The following is a 17,281-nucleotide window of genomic DNA, read 5'->3' as shown; positions in this document are numbered from 1 at the left end:
CACATATTCAAAATTAGCCAGACTCTCTAATACACTCACTGAGGTGGTTTTGTAGGATGGGCTGTATGCAGCATCAAAGGAAAAACCAAATAAAAAGCAGATTATTTACCTTACAACAAATTTTACAGGCATACAACAGATTAAACTAACCTACACTAAAAAATTTAGCCTGTACTGAGACAAAAAGTCATTTATAACAGACATACAGTCCCAAAGAAATAAAATTAAGAGTCAATCTGTTGACATAAACTCTTATGGCTTGCAAAACAATTAATAAGTTGGTAAAACTAATTTTTTTTTCTTGAATAGTACTGAAATGTCTAGGCCAGCTATAAGCAAATTTAGTTGTTCTTTCTTTAGCTGTAACATTATTTGTTTCCACAGTCTTTTAATTTGGAGTGCTCCTAAGATCAGAGAGGCTTGCCACTGTTCTTGAAAGAAGTTATTTCACAGTAAAAAGTCTTTAAATGACAACACTGCAATTCTGAATAATATGTACTTCTTAAAGCCTGACAGTTCCAGGATCTTCTCTTTAGCTTTCTCAAGCATATGTCACCTTGTTTTGACAAGGGTCACTGGCCTCAAAAGAGTCAGTGACAAAATCAATACAATACAGTGAATTACTGTGGCAGTGTTTCCTCCTAAATATTTCAAGATTTTAAAACATTAGGAAAACTCTTTTACTGCTGTGTAAATAGAAAAGCATGTTTCCCTTAACAGAAAAAAAATTAGTTTTCAATTAAGAATAATTTAATTTCATGATGAGATGTGACTGGTCTGAGAATAAACCGCACAAAATAAACAAACAAACAAACAAACCCCCAAAATTCAATATCAATTACTGGATAATTTTTCTAAGGAGCTGTTTGATCACTCCAGTACATAACAGAGTCTACTGTCGAAATCTTCAATGGTTTAGGTTATAGCTAATTTATTTTAAGGAAAGGGAAGTTTGAAAGGTTATTAATATTGGCCTTCTATGAAGATCACATCTATATCAAAACATCAAGATGGCATCTGGTGTTCTTTACTGCACCCTGCAGCATCTATTCTTCCCTCTGTCACTGCTAATGACAGAAATAAAGGTCTAAAACCAAGATCCATGTATGCTGGTAGCTTTTTTCCTAGATTTCCTCTTTTAGAGGACAAGAATTTTATTTTTATAATCTCTGTCTAGACAGACTGCAACATGGATCAACAGCATTCTCAGTATATGCTACAGGCAATTTGACAAAAAAAAATAAAGGTAGTAAAAAAGGCTTTAACAGCTTTTAACATCTCAGAGTCTTTCAAAGATTACAGAATTTACTGAATTTGTTTTGCTTCTGCCAAATACCATCACCATCCTGACATTCTGAGTGGAATTTTCTTGGTTATTTTTTCCTTTTTAAACACACAGATATGAAGAAAAATCTAAGCCTTTGCCTATATATATCATGATCCTGCCTGATATAAATCAAGCAAGTAGGCCTCTGAACATTTAAAACTCAAGTTTTCCCAATATTTTCTATAGAACCTTAGAAAAATTAAGGTAGAAAGGTATCTCTGGAATTTACTTAACCTCCAGCCTAAAGCAGAAATAATTTCAAGGTTAGATCAGGTTGAGTTCTTAAAATCTCCATAGAAAAATTTCTACACCCTCAGCAATCAACTTATTCCCATGCTTACCCACTTTTACCCTGAAATTCTGAATGCTTCTATCCATATATCTAACCAGAACTTCCTTTGATGATGCTTCCCTTTTGCCCTTTCATATACCCCATCTTCTACCTAAAAACCCCTCGAGGAAGCTGAAGACTGCTAAAGGATTCCCCATGAGCCCTTCTTTTCTTCACAGTAAATAAATCCAGCCTTGTCAGCCTCTCTTTGAGAGTCGCATGCTCAGGTAACCTGACCATGGTGGTGATGCTCTTCCACACCCACTCCCTTACAGATGAGATGGCTCTCCTGCCCTGGGGGCCCAAAACTGGGCACAGCACTGTCCCAATCTGCAGTTCATGAATCCCCTTCAACTTTTTGTCCACAAGGACACCCAAGTCTATTTTCACAAAGCTGCGGTATCAAACGTGTTGAAAATGGAGCCGAGCAGAGTCAGAGCTATGGTCTTGTAATGGTTTTCTTCAGTTTGATGACCAAATAAAAAAAAATAAAAAAAAGTTTTCTACTCATTTTTAAAAAAAAAAAATAAATCCATGATAATAATTTTAAAATAAGGTGCAAATCAAAATAATATCCTACAAAAAATCTAGGACATCATCAGAATAGATAAGACCGTGGACCAAAAAAAGCCAAAATTCTATTGTATTTGCCAAGTAGAAAAAACATCCATTCACAATGCAAATTGTCAAGGTTCAAACATCTGTTTGGTTTGAGAATAGGAATAAAAGTGAACTGAGGAAATTTTTATTCACTTTTACACAGTATTGTTACTTCTTTTGGGATGGATTGAGAATTAATCAAAGGCAGGAATGGAGTTCTCATGGTCAAAAAGGGACAGATGAGTTGTTAAGTATTCCCAAATGGGACAGGTTCAACAGAAGAAAACTCAGTTTCTGAATAATCTTTGACAAAATTACTAACCAACAGGAGTCAAAATACAAAAGTGAGTAATTTTTATATTTCCAGTTTTTCTTTCACTGTACTTCACCAGGAATGAAATTGCTTAAAGATTACAAAATGTATGCTCACAAAATTATTCTTCATTAACTTTCTTTTTCTTCTACATTTTAGAATTCAGCACAGAGAGAGACTCAGCATATTGGTTCTAATAGTCATTATGCTGCTAAAGCCTATAAAAGAGAGACATTCAATCTTGCTTTTATAATGAAAAATTTGTTATATTCTGTATAATAAATTATACATCATCCCCACCAGGGAGGGCTTGCATTTAAAAACATATTATCCTGACAAAGTTTCTAGATGAGTATTTTTAAAATCTGAATTTTTATTACAGAACAAAGTATTACTAAACAAAATATTACTTAACATCAACTGAGCTGCTTTGCTTAAAATTAGTGCATCTTTCCAGCTCTCTAATTTCATATTTATGGAAAAACTGGGGGGAAAGCTTGATTATGTCTATATACCTATAATGCTGTCTGCATGGGGACTCCCATTAGACTGTACTGAGCCACCACTGATTTCCTGAACAGAGTGAGGAACTTGCCTCCTTCTCTTGAAATCAACAGGTTTTGAAGTTAATTTCACTGTCACTGGTCTTTAATCTCCCATCTTGAGATATATTTTCCCCTACTGAGAAATATGTCAAGAGAAGAGGTTGACTAAATATTTCAGTGACATGACAGAATTTTAAATCTGAGGGGACATAAAAGCTACAAATAAGTAGAAGTCAGCAGTAGTGAAATTTGTCTCACATTTGATAACTGCTGGTTTTTTTCTTCTACTCAGATATAGGTCAAAAGTTCTGCATGAATTCTGTGATATTCTAAAAAATTTAAAAATTAATGCTACATGAGACATACAAAATTATCATTTTATGGTTTAATTGAAGAGTATAGACCTATATTTGAAGTAAGAAAAGCAACTAAATATGGGAAAAGCCAGCTCTTAGGAAATTAATACCGGGAAATGTTGATAAACTTAGTGCGCTGTCATGACACATAGAAGATCTGTTGCCTACCAGATGCCAGTGCAGGGAAAAAAAAACCCATCATATTAAAAGAAGACAAGTTACTGAGAAGGTCTGGATGGAAGCCATGGTCATCATAATCTATATTGGACCTAGTGATATAAGCAGAACTAAATGGAGAGCCTGCAGAACAGGTTTCAACAGTTTGTTATCTGTACATACAAGATCAAATGCCAGCGTTCTCAGAAATGAGAATGGTGCCACACTCAGGGAGAAGCAAAGAATGGCAGACCAACACCTCACACAGTTCAGAAACAGCACAGATGGACACAGACTGCTTTCAGAGTAACTGAACTTCATCCAGCTAATTTAGCATTGATTATCAATACTCCCGCCACAGTTAAAACATGAAAATGTCACTTGCCTAACACAGTATTAAGGAGAGAGAAAAAGTAATTCAGATAAACAGGCTGTATGGCAGGTCCTAGCCTCAAAAAAAAAAAAAAAAAAAAAATTAGAAAGAGGCTATGTTGATGTTAAGTTCAAAAAGAAAGATGTCCCATTTTTTTCAAGGGTATTTTAAACACAAATTTGAGGACATAAAGGGCAGTTATTTTTCAATATGGAAGAAAGAGTTGCGCACCTAGGAGCAACATAAAGGCCTAGAAACATGACATTATACATGTCTAAAAAGGACATGCAAACTGTGAGAAAACAGTATTTGGAATATGAAGAGTAAGATCTGCGAGTATGGAAGATTAAATGTAGCAAGCAGGCACAGGATTGACGACAATTTTCACCCTCTAATCTGCACATAACAGCAGACTTTGTGTGCTGTTGAGGACACCTCTAAGTACTCCCTCCTCCCTGTCTTCATATAGCTCTCAAAAACCCTCTCCACATGTGCTAAAAGGCAGCAAAGGACCCACTTCTAAACTTGTTTCAGCCGCAGTTGAATTTCTCTTGGACAAACCCGCAGGTCCTTTGGATGAGATGGTAAAAAGAAGGGCACTCCACACAGTGGGGGGCATTAAAAGAGACTCTGTGCAGTCTTATATTCAGGTAGAAAACAATTCTTTGTAACTTTTTGACTCTGCAGTTAGAGGCTCATTTAGATCTTGGGCAGATGTTCTTTATGGTTGAGATTCTCCACAGCCTTAAACAGTTTGATTGATAATAAGCTGCTAACAGCACATTTTATTCATTTGTCATTTAAGACAGTCGAAAAGAAAGGATATTGCTAACTGAGACCAGAACTACAACAAAAAACATAAGAACATCCTTCAGTGCACTTGATGAACAATAAGGAGCTTCAAAAGTACTTTAAGTATATTTAGACATAAATTTCTACTTATCACTCAACTTCTGAAGAATTATTCATAATTAAAAATCACATTTAAATAGCCTTCTATATTTTTTTAAATTTTTTCATGCTATTCAGTGGACCAATTGCCAGATATGCCACATGAAAAATTATTTAACTCCTATGGATTTGCCCCCTCAAATCTAAAAGGATGTTTTGGGAATTGCTAAAATATATTTTATCTATGTGTCTGTATGCAGTTATTGAAGTTTTTCTAGGTGCACTCAATAAACTTTTCCCACAACTGGTTACAGTGCCAGCTTTTCCTGTGACTGATTGTCACCCTGAAAACTCAGTGTGATTGGAGAGGTGCTAACCTAACTATCCAATCCCTGGGCATTGCTGAAAATCTATAAATACTGAAGTTGTAAGAATAAAACCAGTTTTTTTCCCTGTCACATGGAAGCCGTGTCTGTGTGAATCATTGTAGATCCTACAGCAACAACTAATCTGTATTAAAATTTAGCAATGGCCATTTGCATTTATTTCTAATAGCAGGCAGCAAGTCCACATGGATATTTGCACACATATAAAGAGTTTGTCAACATTTACCATCCATTCATCCTTTCTGTATACTCACAAAGCCAAGTAGATGTAATGATACTTATAAAAGAAATATCAATATCATGCATGCAGCTAGTGGGAGCTGGCTCTTAAGATTCTTTCATTCACCTTGTGATAAAACTTTGTAGTGAACTATGACATCCTGTATGGTGATAATACCTTTCTGAATAAAAGAAAAAAGATTCTGCAAATACAAGTGGTGGTTTAAAAGCATGCCTTGCTTGCCAAAGTGCTCTTGAAAGCAGAAACTGTTAATAGTTCACTAACTGAAATAGGAATATGATGAAAACAGACAAGTGCTTTGAAATGAGGAAGAATTACATTTGGAAGCAATGGAAGTGACAACACACTGTCCTTTGCCAGTCCTACTTGTTCAGAAATCTACAGCTTTGACATTTGGAAGATACTACCCAGAAGGGGTAACATCCAGGGAAATATTCACTGGGAAATACCCAGAAGGAACCTGCTGTGACGCTTTACAAGATACTGGCATCTATGACCCACAAACTAGAAGCTTAAAACCAGAGAAAAATACATATTGGATTTACTGTTTACTGTCCATGAAGTTCTGCATCAGAATAGGACATTTAAAAAGAAAAAAAAAAAAAAAAGTTTTCTAGATATGTGACTTCAAGGGACATCTCAAGCTGATCTGAAAATTATTGCCAACAAACTAATGGAAAATCACCTATTCTGAAGAAAAATACACTTTGCCTGAACACTTTCTCTTTTCTCCAACATCCCATCCAATCCTGTTCCTCTGAAAGGAGGGCTAACACAATGAAAAGAGCAGATGACTTCCCTGAGAGCCCAAACTTGGTGGTTTACCATCTAAAAGTAAAAATGTGTCTACCCCAAAGCCATCAGTTTCCATGATCACAAAAAACATGACAGCAGAGGTGTAAAATGCAACGGCAGTGCAGAGACAGAAAATAAGCAGCAACTCAAAAGTGCAGGGATGCAAACTCTGCAAGCAGTTTGGATAAATCACCTGGATTTCTTACCTGCAGATTAGTAAAAAATAAGGATTGAGATGCAAAAGAAAAGTTGTGAAAGATTAAACATTTTCTCTGACCAGTGTGCAGAAAATTTATTGTGTAGATTTAAGGAAACTGCCATCTCAAAAGTTGTTGTAGGAAACTAGATTTAACTACCGAATGAGGCTGAAAAAAAGAATAAAATGTGGGACATAAACATTCATTTTTAGTGCATATTTCATAATACTCCTTACCTAACAATCAAATCATCATTCATTCTAAAGTAATATTAAGTGTTGAATTAAGGAATTTGCTTTTTGAAATTAGCAAGGGGGAAAAAAATATACTCAACTCTGATATTTTTTGCTCCTTGTTTTCAATGTACTCAATGTCCTTGTTGACAATAAAATAAAATTTTACTTTAAAGAAATCTTAGTGAAAAAATGTTGTAGTTTGGTTTAGTTTAAAAGATAGTAAATAAAACATACTAAATTGGATAGTCTTTGGTCTGGGTTATGAATTTAGAGCGCTAGATAAATAAACCACCACCAAATGCCTCACTGCCTCCTGTGTTTCAAAAGAATAATGGTTCAGAAATCATTGTTTAAAGTGTAAGGAATTATATTAATTTTGTGACATTGCTCACCTCCTTCATTATTTTCCCACTTGTTCTCTAATATATTGTAGGAAGTATTGCAGAGGAAAGCAGTTTTAGGTTTTTGTCCTAACCATGCCTCATTCCCTCATGATGATTCAGCAATTTACACAAGAGAATGCACAGAAGAAATTCTAGGTTACATAAAATTTTAGAAACATCAGCTTTCTCACTGGTGCTGCTATATGTTTGCGTTCACAGTTATTTTTCCATTCTGTCAGTAGGAATATGAGTTTTTCTCCTGCTAGTTAGAATAAACAATTTCCCACAGTGTCCAGGTGGGTTTTATGAGAAGTGGTGCAATGCCAGCAGACAAGATAGGAACTGCATCTTGCCCTCTTTTAATCCCAAAACACAATCAAAATCTCCACCGAGATTTCTTCTCACCTTTGTACTGCACACATGAGAGCAGAAAGGCAAAAAAAAATCACCAGTAAGAAGAATATTTTCTGGGTTGTAATGAGGAAAGTGTGAGAAGTCATTTTAAGAGACATAAAAGCCAATTATTAGGAGGAAGGTACACAGAAAATTGTGTTGCTCCCAAGCACATAGTGTTCAGTAACAGAAATGCTGATGTCTCACTATGTCCTGTTAAGTCATCACAAACCATTGTACCAAGTAATGACACAAGAGACACTGGGTTCACATCCCTTTTGTGGCTGCACAGCATGCTGTTCTGAGGTTGCCCTGCCCCAGGAAGGACCCACATGGGTATTGTACAGTAAAGCTTCCAAACAGACACATAAGCAAGTAACAAAACTTACCAGAGTATATCTGGTTATTCAAATACAGTCCAGATTCCATCAGAGCAGCAAAGAAACACTGCTTTTAACCCCATAACGCACATTATTTACTGATTAGGTATTTGTAGTTGTTAACAGGCTTTGTGCATAAGCAACTTACCTTATGAAATTAGGCAGAGATATTCAAGTATAGTAAATTTTGTTACTCACATCCAACAGACAAAAGCTACTTCACACAGCTGGAAGATGATGACTATAGCATGACAACTCTAATTACACAGTCAAATGCTAATACAGCTGAACCCTACCTCTGTTCAGCAGTCCATTGAAAATTATTTTGGAACAAGACATGGGCTTTTGTTTCACATTAACCAATCCTTCCTTTCTATTATCCTTTTGTGATACAGAACACACAAACTTATCCTGCTTTGTGGGAATGATTTGGAGATGAAATAAAATGAGAAATCACAACTCCAATATTTTTTCCCAATCTTTCCATGTATGTTAGTTCCAAGCAAGTATCCAGCATTGCAAAGGCATCTATAAGAGTGTACAGTTCGTGAAACAATGTATTTAGAAATTAAGTTTCCTTGTGCATAGTACAGATACTTCACTCATATGTCCAGACATAATGAGTAACTATAATGACAAAACCTTAGAGGATAATGCATAAAGCAGAACATTTACATATGTTTAATTTACAGCAGAAATTAGTCTCTAGGATTATTATTTCACTAATGTGGACATCAAGCACAACAGCTGCCTTTTGTGACAGACTTCCACACAAGAAATACCATTCTCTTCAACAGAGTATCTTTCTGACATACATTGAGAAAACAACGTGTATGTGTAATAGTTATATCAATGACCTTCAAAAAGCTCAATTTGCATGTACATGATGAACTGCAATGGTCAAGTCATAATTTGTTTAGTCATGGTCATATGTGACTTGTGCTTGCTGGGGTCTCATCAACAAAACAATCATTTGTCAAAAAAACATTGCCCATATTTCAGGCATACAAGTTATGACAAAACCAATTATGGTAAAAGGATTCTCATGTTATGATTTATACTCATCTTAGAAAAGGCATCTCAAACAGCGTCTCAATTCAAAGTGCAGGGAGGATGGATACTCAAATATTCAGTTCTAATTCAGTTCTAACTCCTAGCAAGAAATATTTTATACTGGTCTTTCTAATTTATAACCTTCAGTTGAAGAGAACTGAAGTTGGTGACATGTGAAAAATCACTTCCTTATACCCTACCCTACATCATTTTCTCAGTGGAGCACTACTTTTGATAATATTCAAAGATCTGCCAAATTTGAAAATCCTTAAATTTCACATAAACCCCCAAAATAATTGCACTTTGAAACAAAGAGCTAGATAATCAATCAGCTATTTTCTGACTACAAATGGATGCAGCTACACACAACATAGGATATTTTTAAGGAGGAAATAATAAATATGCTGCCATACTGCTAGTTCGAGCCTCTCCAGAATATAAATGTTGAACCACGATTGAAGCTCTTTGATACTAATTTCAGCATTGCTTAATTACTAATTCTTTCATTATCAGGGATTAAAGTGGAAAAATGAACTGCAGAAAAAAAAAAATCTTTCTATCATTAGCAAAATTGTTGTGCTAATAATGACAATAACAATTCATCCTAAACCAAAGATAGCAATAAATTAGACTGTGTTTATTTGGTTTTATAGAGAATGCATTTGTGGATAACCACATTGCACCTTTAATCAATTAGGAAATCAATCTTTCTTTATGCATTTCCACAGCTCCTACTAATGGTAGTAGTATTTTCTTCTAAGCCTGAGCTCAGAACATTGTCAAATGCTGCAGTCCTGCCTGCCACTTAAAGACTACAGTTAATTGGATTTTTGAATATTATGGGGGTGTTATCTGTTTTATTGTTGTGTTTTAGAGAAATGAGCAACACCTCATACACAGAAAAGCACTCACATCCAACATATTTAGGCAAAATTTTGATGTTATTCCCTACTGTTAATATGGGAACAAAGCAGAGACTATTAAAAAAGTAATACGAATTTCTGTCTAAGGATTGTTGTTTTGTGTATCCTTCTGTAGGTGGGGCAGGAAGTAACTCAAGGCACAAAATAGCAAGCAACACGTGTGATATGGAGAAAGAAAGCCTGAAAGTCCTAAGTACAACATATTAAGACAATTATTTCTCTGACATAGCACACAGAAGCAGACAGAACAGTGCAGTACAACGCTACCCATGGTAGAGCAGAGTTGAGTACTACCTGCAATTAAATTGAGAAAATTGAAACGTGGTAATTCGTTTTTTCTTGTGTCTACTGCATTTAGCTATTGCTATTATCTTGCCTCTATTATCTAATCTGCCTTAGTACAAAAAGCCACAAATGTGTTTTTCTTTGGGGATCATAATTCACTCTGATGATTGAAGAATATGTCTACTACAAAATGCTTTGCCCAAAGCTGTCAATGAAATCAATTAAAGTCATAATAAGTTTTGCTCCAGCAAAATTATGTTAAGTGAAATTATGTTTCACTTCAGCCATGATCTTTAAACAAACTTATGCTAGCTGTGGACTGAACCCCAAATAAGCAAGCTGAAGTGAAAGGAGTTTGGGAATGTATTTCTGTTACAATGCACTTGTTCCAGTTTATTTCACAACCAGCTTACATTCATTAAAAGCAAGCACGCCCCTAACAAGGATAACCTTTCTAGTAGACTGTGAAATATAGAATATCACTGATTATGCTGGAAACCATCAAAATGCAAATGAAATGAGAAAGAATCTGAGTCAACATCATTATGTAAATAAAATATAAAATGAAAACTCTTGTAATAACACAGATGGTATATGTTTAGCTATTTGCCAGATGCTCATGCTAGGGATGACCTCCAGCACTCTGAAGTCACCAAAAGCCTTTTCTGAAACTTCAAAGTATTTTTTGTCTGAATGAAACAAAGTTTATATTCATATATATCAACACAGTGCATATTGTTGCAATTCTCAGATCAAAACACGGCAAAGATCTATATATTATAATGCTTACCATTATCACTTTTGAGATTTCCATTGCTGAGCTGTTTCAACCTCTTCTGATGGGATTTGCCATTGTAGTGGATTTGTGCCTGAGCAGCAGAGTTTAGCTGAATGTTACAGACATTACACAAAGTGAAATTGGTGTGTTTCTTTTCTCTCTCCTTCTTTTCTTCTGTGCCATCAGGTGCTAATTCTTTCTCACCTTCTCTGTCTGGGAGAGGTGTGAAATCTGAATTGTATGACTGGTTATCAACTGGCAAATCGGGGCTCCAGGGCTTCTTCATATTTTCTGAGAAGAAAAAAAATATGAGAGAAAATTGCTAAGAACACAAAATAATATAGACAAGACAGTGACATCTGCAAAGCACTAAAAGGCAGAAATTAATTTTTTGCATTTTATATTTTTACATATTTACAGTCATATATTTTGCAGTCCTTCTACGTAACTCAACTAACTTCACAGCCAAGTGCCCAAGGCTGAGCCCATCAGATCTGGATGTGGCGTCTCCTGTGATAACTTATCCAAGAAAGGGTAAAAACACTGCAGGAGCTGAGAAAAAAAAATTAGACAAAACAGCCCTTTAGTCAATAGAAAAAAAAGGGGGAGAAGGTATAATTAACATAAGAACCACCCCCACCTTATATATTAGTTCAACAAGCTTAACTGCACAGACCTCACCCTTGAGTTTATTAAATATTTAGCAACCCTAGTCATCCTCTTCCCACTTCCTGTGATTGCTTTCAAGCCCAAGTCTAATAATTTCATAACTTTCTCATTTAGAGTCATTCAAAGACAAATAAACACATTATTAGTTTCTTATCTTAATCACCCAGGATTACAATTGAAGGACAGTTAGCTTAGATTCAGCTAGTATCAGACAGCCACAAGTACAGAGAGGAGAAGATAAGCCCATCTGCAGAACTTCAAGTGCAACCAATATAACCATGAGCTTCTGCAGTTAAAAGTGAGCAGAAATGGTATAGGTGAAGAAATGCTCTGAGCACTGCAAACCTAATTCACTATTCAAGGAATGCCAAATGTTATACCAACTTAGCATTTTGATGAGACCTTTATATACCATATAAATCTTTCAAGTGCTTGTTCACCCAGACTTAGTGAATAAATGAAGGTCTACACAAAAAATCTAATTTATACTTTGAGTGACAAAATTACTGCAGCCCTAAATACGATGATACTATTTGGTCTCTAATTCACAAATCAATCAACCTAGAGACAAAAAAAAAGATTATTGAAGCTACACAAGAAAATAGGTCTTTAATGCCAGGTCCAGAAAAGTTTCAGTGCCTCAAACTAGACTAAACAAGCCCCCAGATTTGGGTCTGATTACAACAAAATGCTGCAAATCGTTCTTCAGATAGCTTCAAATGACTTAAATTTCATCAGCTTAACGTTTTTGCCAGATCTCCCAAGGATTTAAAGACAATTACTGCCTTCAAATCAAATCACAAAAACAAATTTATCTAAAGAAGAAAATCTAAAGTCTATCAATACTCAAATCAGCTTCAATCTCAGTTTTCAGATTTGCTTGCTATGTAATTAGCATTGTGCTCTTTTATGCTAACTAAAGCCCATTTCATTTAAGAAAGTACACACTCAAGTCTGAGAGGACCTCTGCACTTGCTGTAGATTTAAACCTTACTCAACTGGTTCTGTCAGTATTATTTCAGTTTCTGTGTACAGTCAACCTTTATCTAGGACTTCAGCTGTTGAAAGCAAGAGATGAGAAAGCAGGCTAAACACTTCCTTCCAAAGCAAAATTACAGAGGGAAAAAAAATATCATAAAAGTAGTTATTTATTATAATAAGGCTACTACACCAACAGTGATGAGATGAACTTTCAACTACAAATTACAAATGTCCCAAAAGACATTACAAGACTGTAGAAGCTTGGGAGAAAACCTGATGATTTTCAATAGCAGACCTGTAGCATATTTCTCCTAAGAGAAGGAGGAGGTTTCTCCTGAGGAAGAAGCACAGACCTCTCAGCCCTTCTGGAATTTGCTGGAGATACTATTGGTTCCAAAGATTCATCTGTCTAAAATACTTTAAATTAGTAAATTCAGTCTTTAGTCAAAGCAGTATAAGGATTAAATTGCTATCACTATAGTTTTACCAAATTGGCCTAGACATCAGCAACAGTTCAGTAATCCTGGTTTATATACATGTTGTACATGAATATATGAATATATATATATATATGTATAATCTATTGCACTGAAAGCATTCCCCACTAGAGAGCAGTATGAATTTAAAATTACAAGAACAATATATCTAGAGCTATAGTGCTAGCCATATAGGCATAAGATTACTATAACTAAACAGATTTTTCAACCAAGATGAAACAAGATTTTGTAAGAAAATATAATCTAGTAAATTAAAAATTGTATGCTATGTGCATGCATGTCTCATTCCTTTTGAGACATTTACACACATAAGCTGGCAGTCTAATAAAATTATATTACATCCTTCTAATATTCTAGTCAAAACAGTCTAATCCTTGAAAGTCTTATGACATAAAGAATCTGTCTTGCATTATAATCTCATTCCAGAAAACAAAATTACAAAACACACTCAGTTATGGCAAAATAAAATAAAAAAGGAAATTCCACCTTGGAAATAAGTGATTTGTACATCTACCATATGTTTTCCTTAGAGAAGTGTGTGACAGCAGAGCTGCAATAGATTTTTGTGTATGTCCATGTCACTCTCAAACCCACAGGAAAGGGATAACTTATAACTGAAGTTTAGGTAACAACTAGGAAAACAGAAGCTTCAGAAATATATACAGAAATATATACATTACTATATATATACAATACTACAGAAATATATACACTACAGTCCATCACCATTTTCCTTACAGATACACTGTGATTTCTGAAAATATAATGGCACTGCTAAAGGACTAAAGTGGCATATTACAAACCTGTGCAAATCACTTGCTGTAAAATCAGCATTACATGGCAGTACTCAAAATTATCCATTTTAAAAAAAAATTGAAAATGTGAAGAAAAATGTTTTTAAGAACAGAAACAGTTTCTGATTGAAACATTCTGAGTCATTCTTATTCAGTATTTCTTAATGAACAAGTAAATAAAGATAGCAAGTTGTGAAGAAGAGGGAAATATTTGAGGATAATTTGGTGAATTACTTTTACAATACAATTTACCACTCCAAATGGTGTTTTTAAAGAAACAGGAAAAAAAATATCAATTTCATAAAATCTTGTAAAGATCCACCAATGTGTAAGCCAATACACATGCAGTCTAACTCATGAAGCAACAGGCCTTCAGCTCATGCATGCATCATTGCATATTTTCATTTTCTGGAGTAAAAATGTTTAGGCAGTGATTTTAATTGGTAAGGAAAGACTGCTTAGTTCATCCTATTGGAAAATTACATGGAATATGGTTAGAAAAACTTAATTTTAAAAGCAATTTTTAATTGCTATCAGTGTCTTATTGTCTTGATAATATGTGGATAGACTTAAAATGAAAACCTCTTTCACTGCCATCATATTAGAGTTCATGTCAACTGTACTGGTTACATATCTTTTGAAGTCATCAGTTTTGCAGAGAACTATGTTTTCCCCATAAAAGAAAGGTAGCTTCTCAATTTCAGGGGCCCTAATGAAGCCTGTAGAGCACTAGAAATGAATAAACTAAGGCAACCAAGATCCCAAAATTTCATGCCAATTTAAATAGCATTCTGGGGAAGTGCTTACATTTATTTTCCCTGGGGCTTTGAACTCAATTTTGGCTCAATGATGCTTACCAGTAAAATGAACTTTGCATGACATTATAGCTTTGTAAAGTAGAAAACTGTCCCATATGGAAAACCAGCACAACTACAATTTTTGGTGTTTGCTGACTTAGATAATGTAGCTACATCCTGGGCCATGACTTTGGCCCTGTGTATGTAATACTCAAACACACTGTGTAGAGTGAAGAGGCCAACAGAGTACATGAATTCCAGAGACCACTGTGTACCTCAGTCTGTTGAATTCAATGCAGACCTCTTGCCACTGATAAATGACCCAGCTCAACCTGGAGAAGAGAAGGCTTCAGGGTGACTTTATAGAAACCTTCCAGTACCTGAAGGGGGTTCAAGAAGGCTGAAGAGGGACTTTTCACAAGGGCTAGTGATAAGACATGGGGAAATGGCCTCAAGGTGAAGGAAGATGTGTTTAGATTAGATAAAATTCCTCTTCATAAGTGTGGTGAAGCACTGGAACAAGTTACCCAGAGAAATAGTGTCGACTCCCCATCCCTGGATGGGTTCAAGGCCAAGTTGGATGGAGCTTTGCATAATTTGGCCAAGTGGAAGGTTGTCTTCTTATGGCAGGATAGTTGGAACTAAGTGATCTCTAAGGTCCCTTCCCACCCAAACCATCCTATATTCTTTGCATCTTAAAACACATCTCCTTGTCTACCTCCCAAGAGGTTGCTACAATAAATATATTCCCATAATAGCTGAAGGATAGAAAAGATGGACAGGGAATTAAGGACAAAGTCCGCTAATTACAGTATTGAGGGATTTCTAATATTTCATTTCAAAACTGTGAAAGACATTAAAGTAGCAATCATCAAAGATGCAGGTGTTTGCATCTCAGTTACTCATTCCCAGATTCTATTCCTAGACACTTTATATTTCACTAAGAAGGCCTATGGAAAGTCATCTCACTATGAAGCAGACAAAAGCATAAACTCATGTGTTTTGTTGTCAGAAAAAAGCAGTCTTCTTCAGTTGCAGATGTCTATGCTGTAGATCTCAAGTTAGATGGGATAAATCTTGCTCTGCTTGCAATAATGTCTCTCCAATCATTAAAAGGACTGAACTTCTGCAGGTAATATTAATCATACTGATTTTCTGATATTTCAACAGATAACAACAAATGCTTTCAAGAAACTGTTGTTAATGCAAAGTTTAAAAAAGAAAAGAAAAATTAAAAAGGGGGGGAAAAAAAGAGAGAGACTGATCACTTATCACTATTCTCACCTTGTCAGTTTTCACACATTTGGGGGATGTTAGTAGCAAGCTACACAAAAGGACCTCTGGTAATAACTGGAATCTTCTTATCTTTTAAATCTTCGTAAATTTGTTGCTATATCTTTCAGGTAATAGGACATCACCAGTTGACATAGGTTACAGGCTTCTAAGACTATTCTTCATGCTGTGAGTGAAACTATGTGTCAGGACCCTTCCCAAAACTGGGCTGTGCTGAAGTTTTCCTATTTATGTTATGCTCCTCCAAGCTCCCTGCTGCACTGGGTACTTGTGATGCCTTTACCAAAAAGCCCATGAGTGCTAACTTGCCTTTGCAACCTTTAATTGATCTCACTGACTAAAATGCTAGCTCTAGAAATTTATTCCTGGGAGAAGCCTAAAATATTGCCATCTATTTTAAACATGGAGGGTGGGGGCAGGGCAGCCTGAGGGAAGGATCAGGAATACAAAAATAAAATATTCTTGGCTTCTTCCACCCCCCCATTATCACTGGATGATCCCAACACTGTAGCTTTCTGGTTCTGGTCCCAGTTGCACCTGCTCTTGGTTTAGAGCCCAGAGAGACTTGGTCATGAACAGCCCATTTTGCACATCATGGCTGTGCCAGAACAAACACACAGCAAAAAGAACTAATCAGAAAAGCGGTGAAAGGTCACTGGTGGTGGAAGCACTTCATCTGTGAAACAGAGATCCCTCCCAAATGACCTGAGTAACCTTTGGGATATGCTGCAGGACCCATCTGGGATGGATGGGTGGATGGATGGGTGGGTGGATGGATGGATGGATGGATGGATGGATGGATGGATGGATGGACGGACAGACAATTTCAGTGGAAGAGCTACTGTGGAATAGGAATCTACTGGGACCTGAAATGCTTCTTAGAAACCAATTGATTTTTCAGAACCTCCTTTTTTTCTGAGCTAAATTAAATTCAGATTAAATTCAAATACTAAATAGCACATAATAAATTTCAATATTTGAAAATATTGAAAACATATGACTTAAATAGTTTTACACTGTAAGAAGGCTTTTCTACTATGAGTTTTAGTAGCAAGAATAATTACTTGCTTCTAAAAATTAAGGAAGAGTTTGTCAGGTCATACACCCAAGAGCTAAATTACTAATCAGTGATAAAACTCAGTATCTCTTCTTGCTGTGTACCTAATACAGCTCAGATCAAATCACCTTTGAAGCCAATATTTACCATATTTTCTCTTTAAATATTCCACACAAAATAGAGTAAAAGCGGCATCTTAGCAGGGGGGGCAAGAAAAACCAGGGAGAAAAACATCTTATTTTCTTGTTTAT

At 35.6% G+C, this 17,281-nt stretch overlaps 1 protein-coding gene across 5 annotated transcripts in view; it reads right to left on the bottom strand.

Annotated features, from left to right (window-relative positions):
* ZNF385D (zinc finger protein 385D) overlaps positions 1 to 17,281 on the bottom strand; it is a 411,914-nt gene that overhangs the window by 318,303 nt on the left and 76,330 nt on the right. For 4 of the 5 annotated variants that reach the window (XM_086851775.1, XM_086851772.1, XM_086851779.1 and 1 more), the window contains exon 2: positions 10,955 to 11,233. In XM_086851775.1, the coding sequence (XP_086707901.1) occupies positions 10,955 to 11,228 (274 nt within the window). In that variant the 5' untranslated portion in view covers positions 11,229 to 11,233. Of the gene's footprint in view, positions 1 to 10,954; positions 11,234 to 11,360; positions 11,495 to 17,281 lie in introns of those variants that run through there. The other variant, XM_023919231.2, reaches the window with a different exon arrangement.

The sequence above is a fragment of the Cyanistes caeruleus genome, chromosome 1 (assembly GCF_971803275.1).
Source record: "Cyanistes caeruleus chromosome 1, bCyaCae1.hap1.1, whole genome shotgun sequence".
Lineage (NCBI taxonomy): Eukaryota > Metazoa > Chordata > Aves > Passeriformes > Paridae > Cyanistes > Cyanistes caeruleus.
Note: the sequence above shows the minus strand (reverse complement) of the source record. Positions and strands in the feature narration are given on the sequence as shown.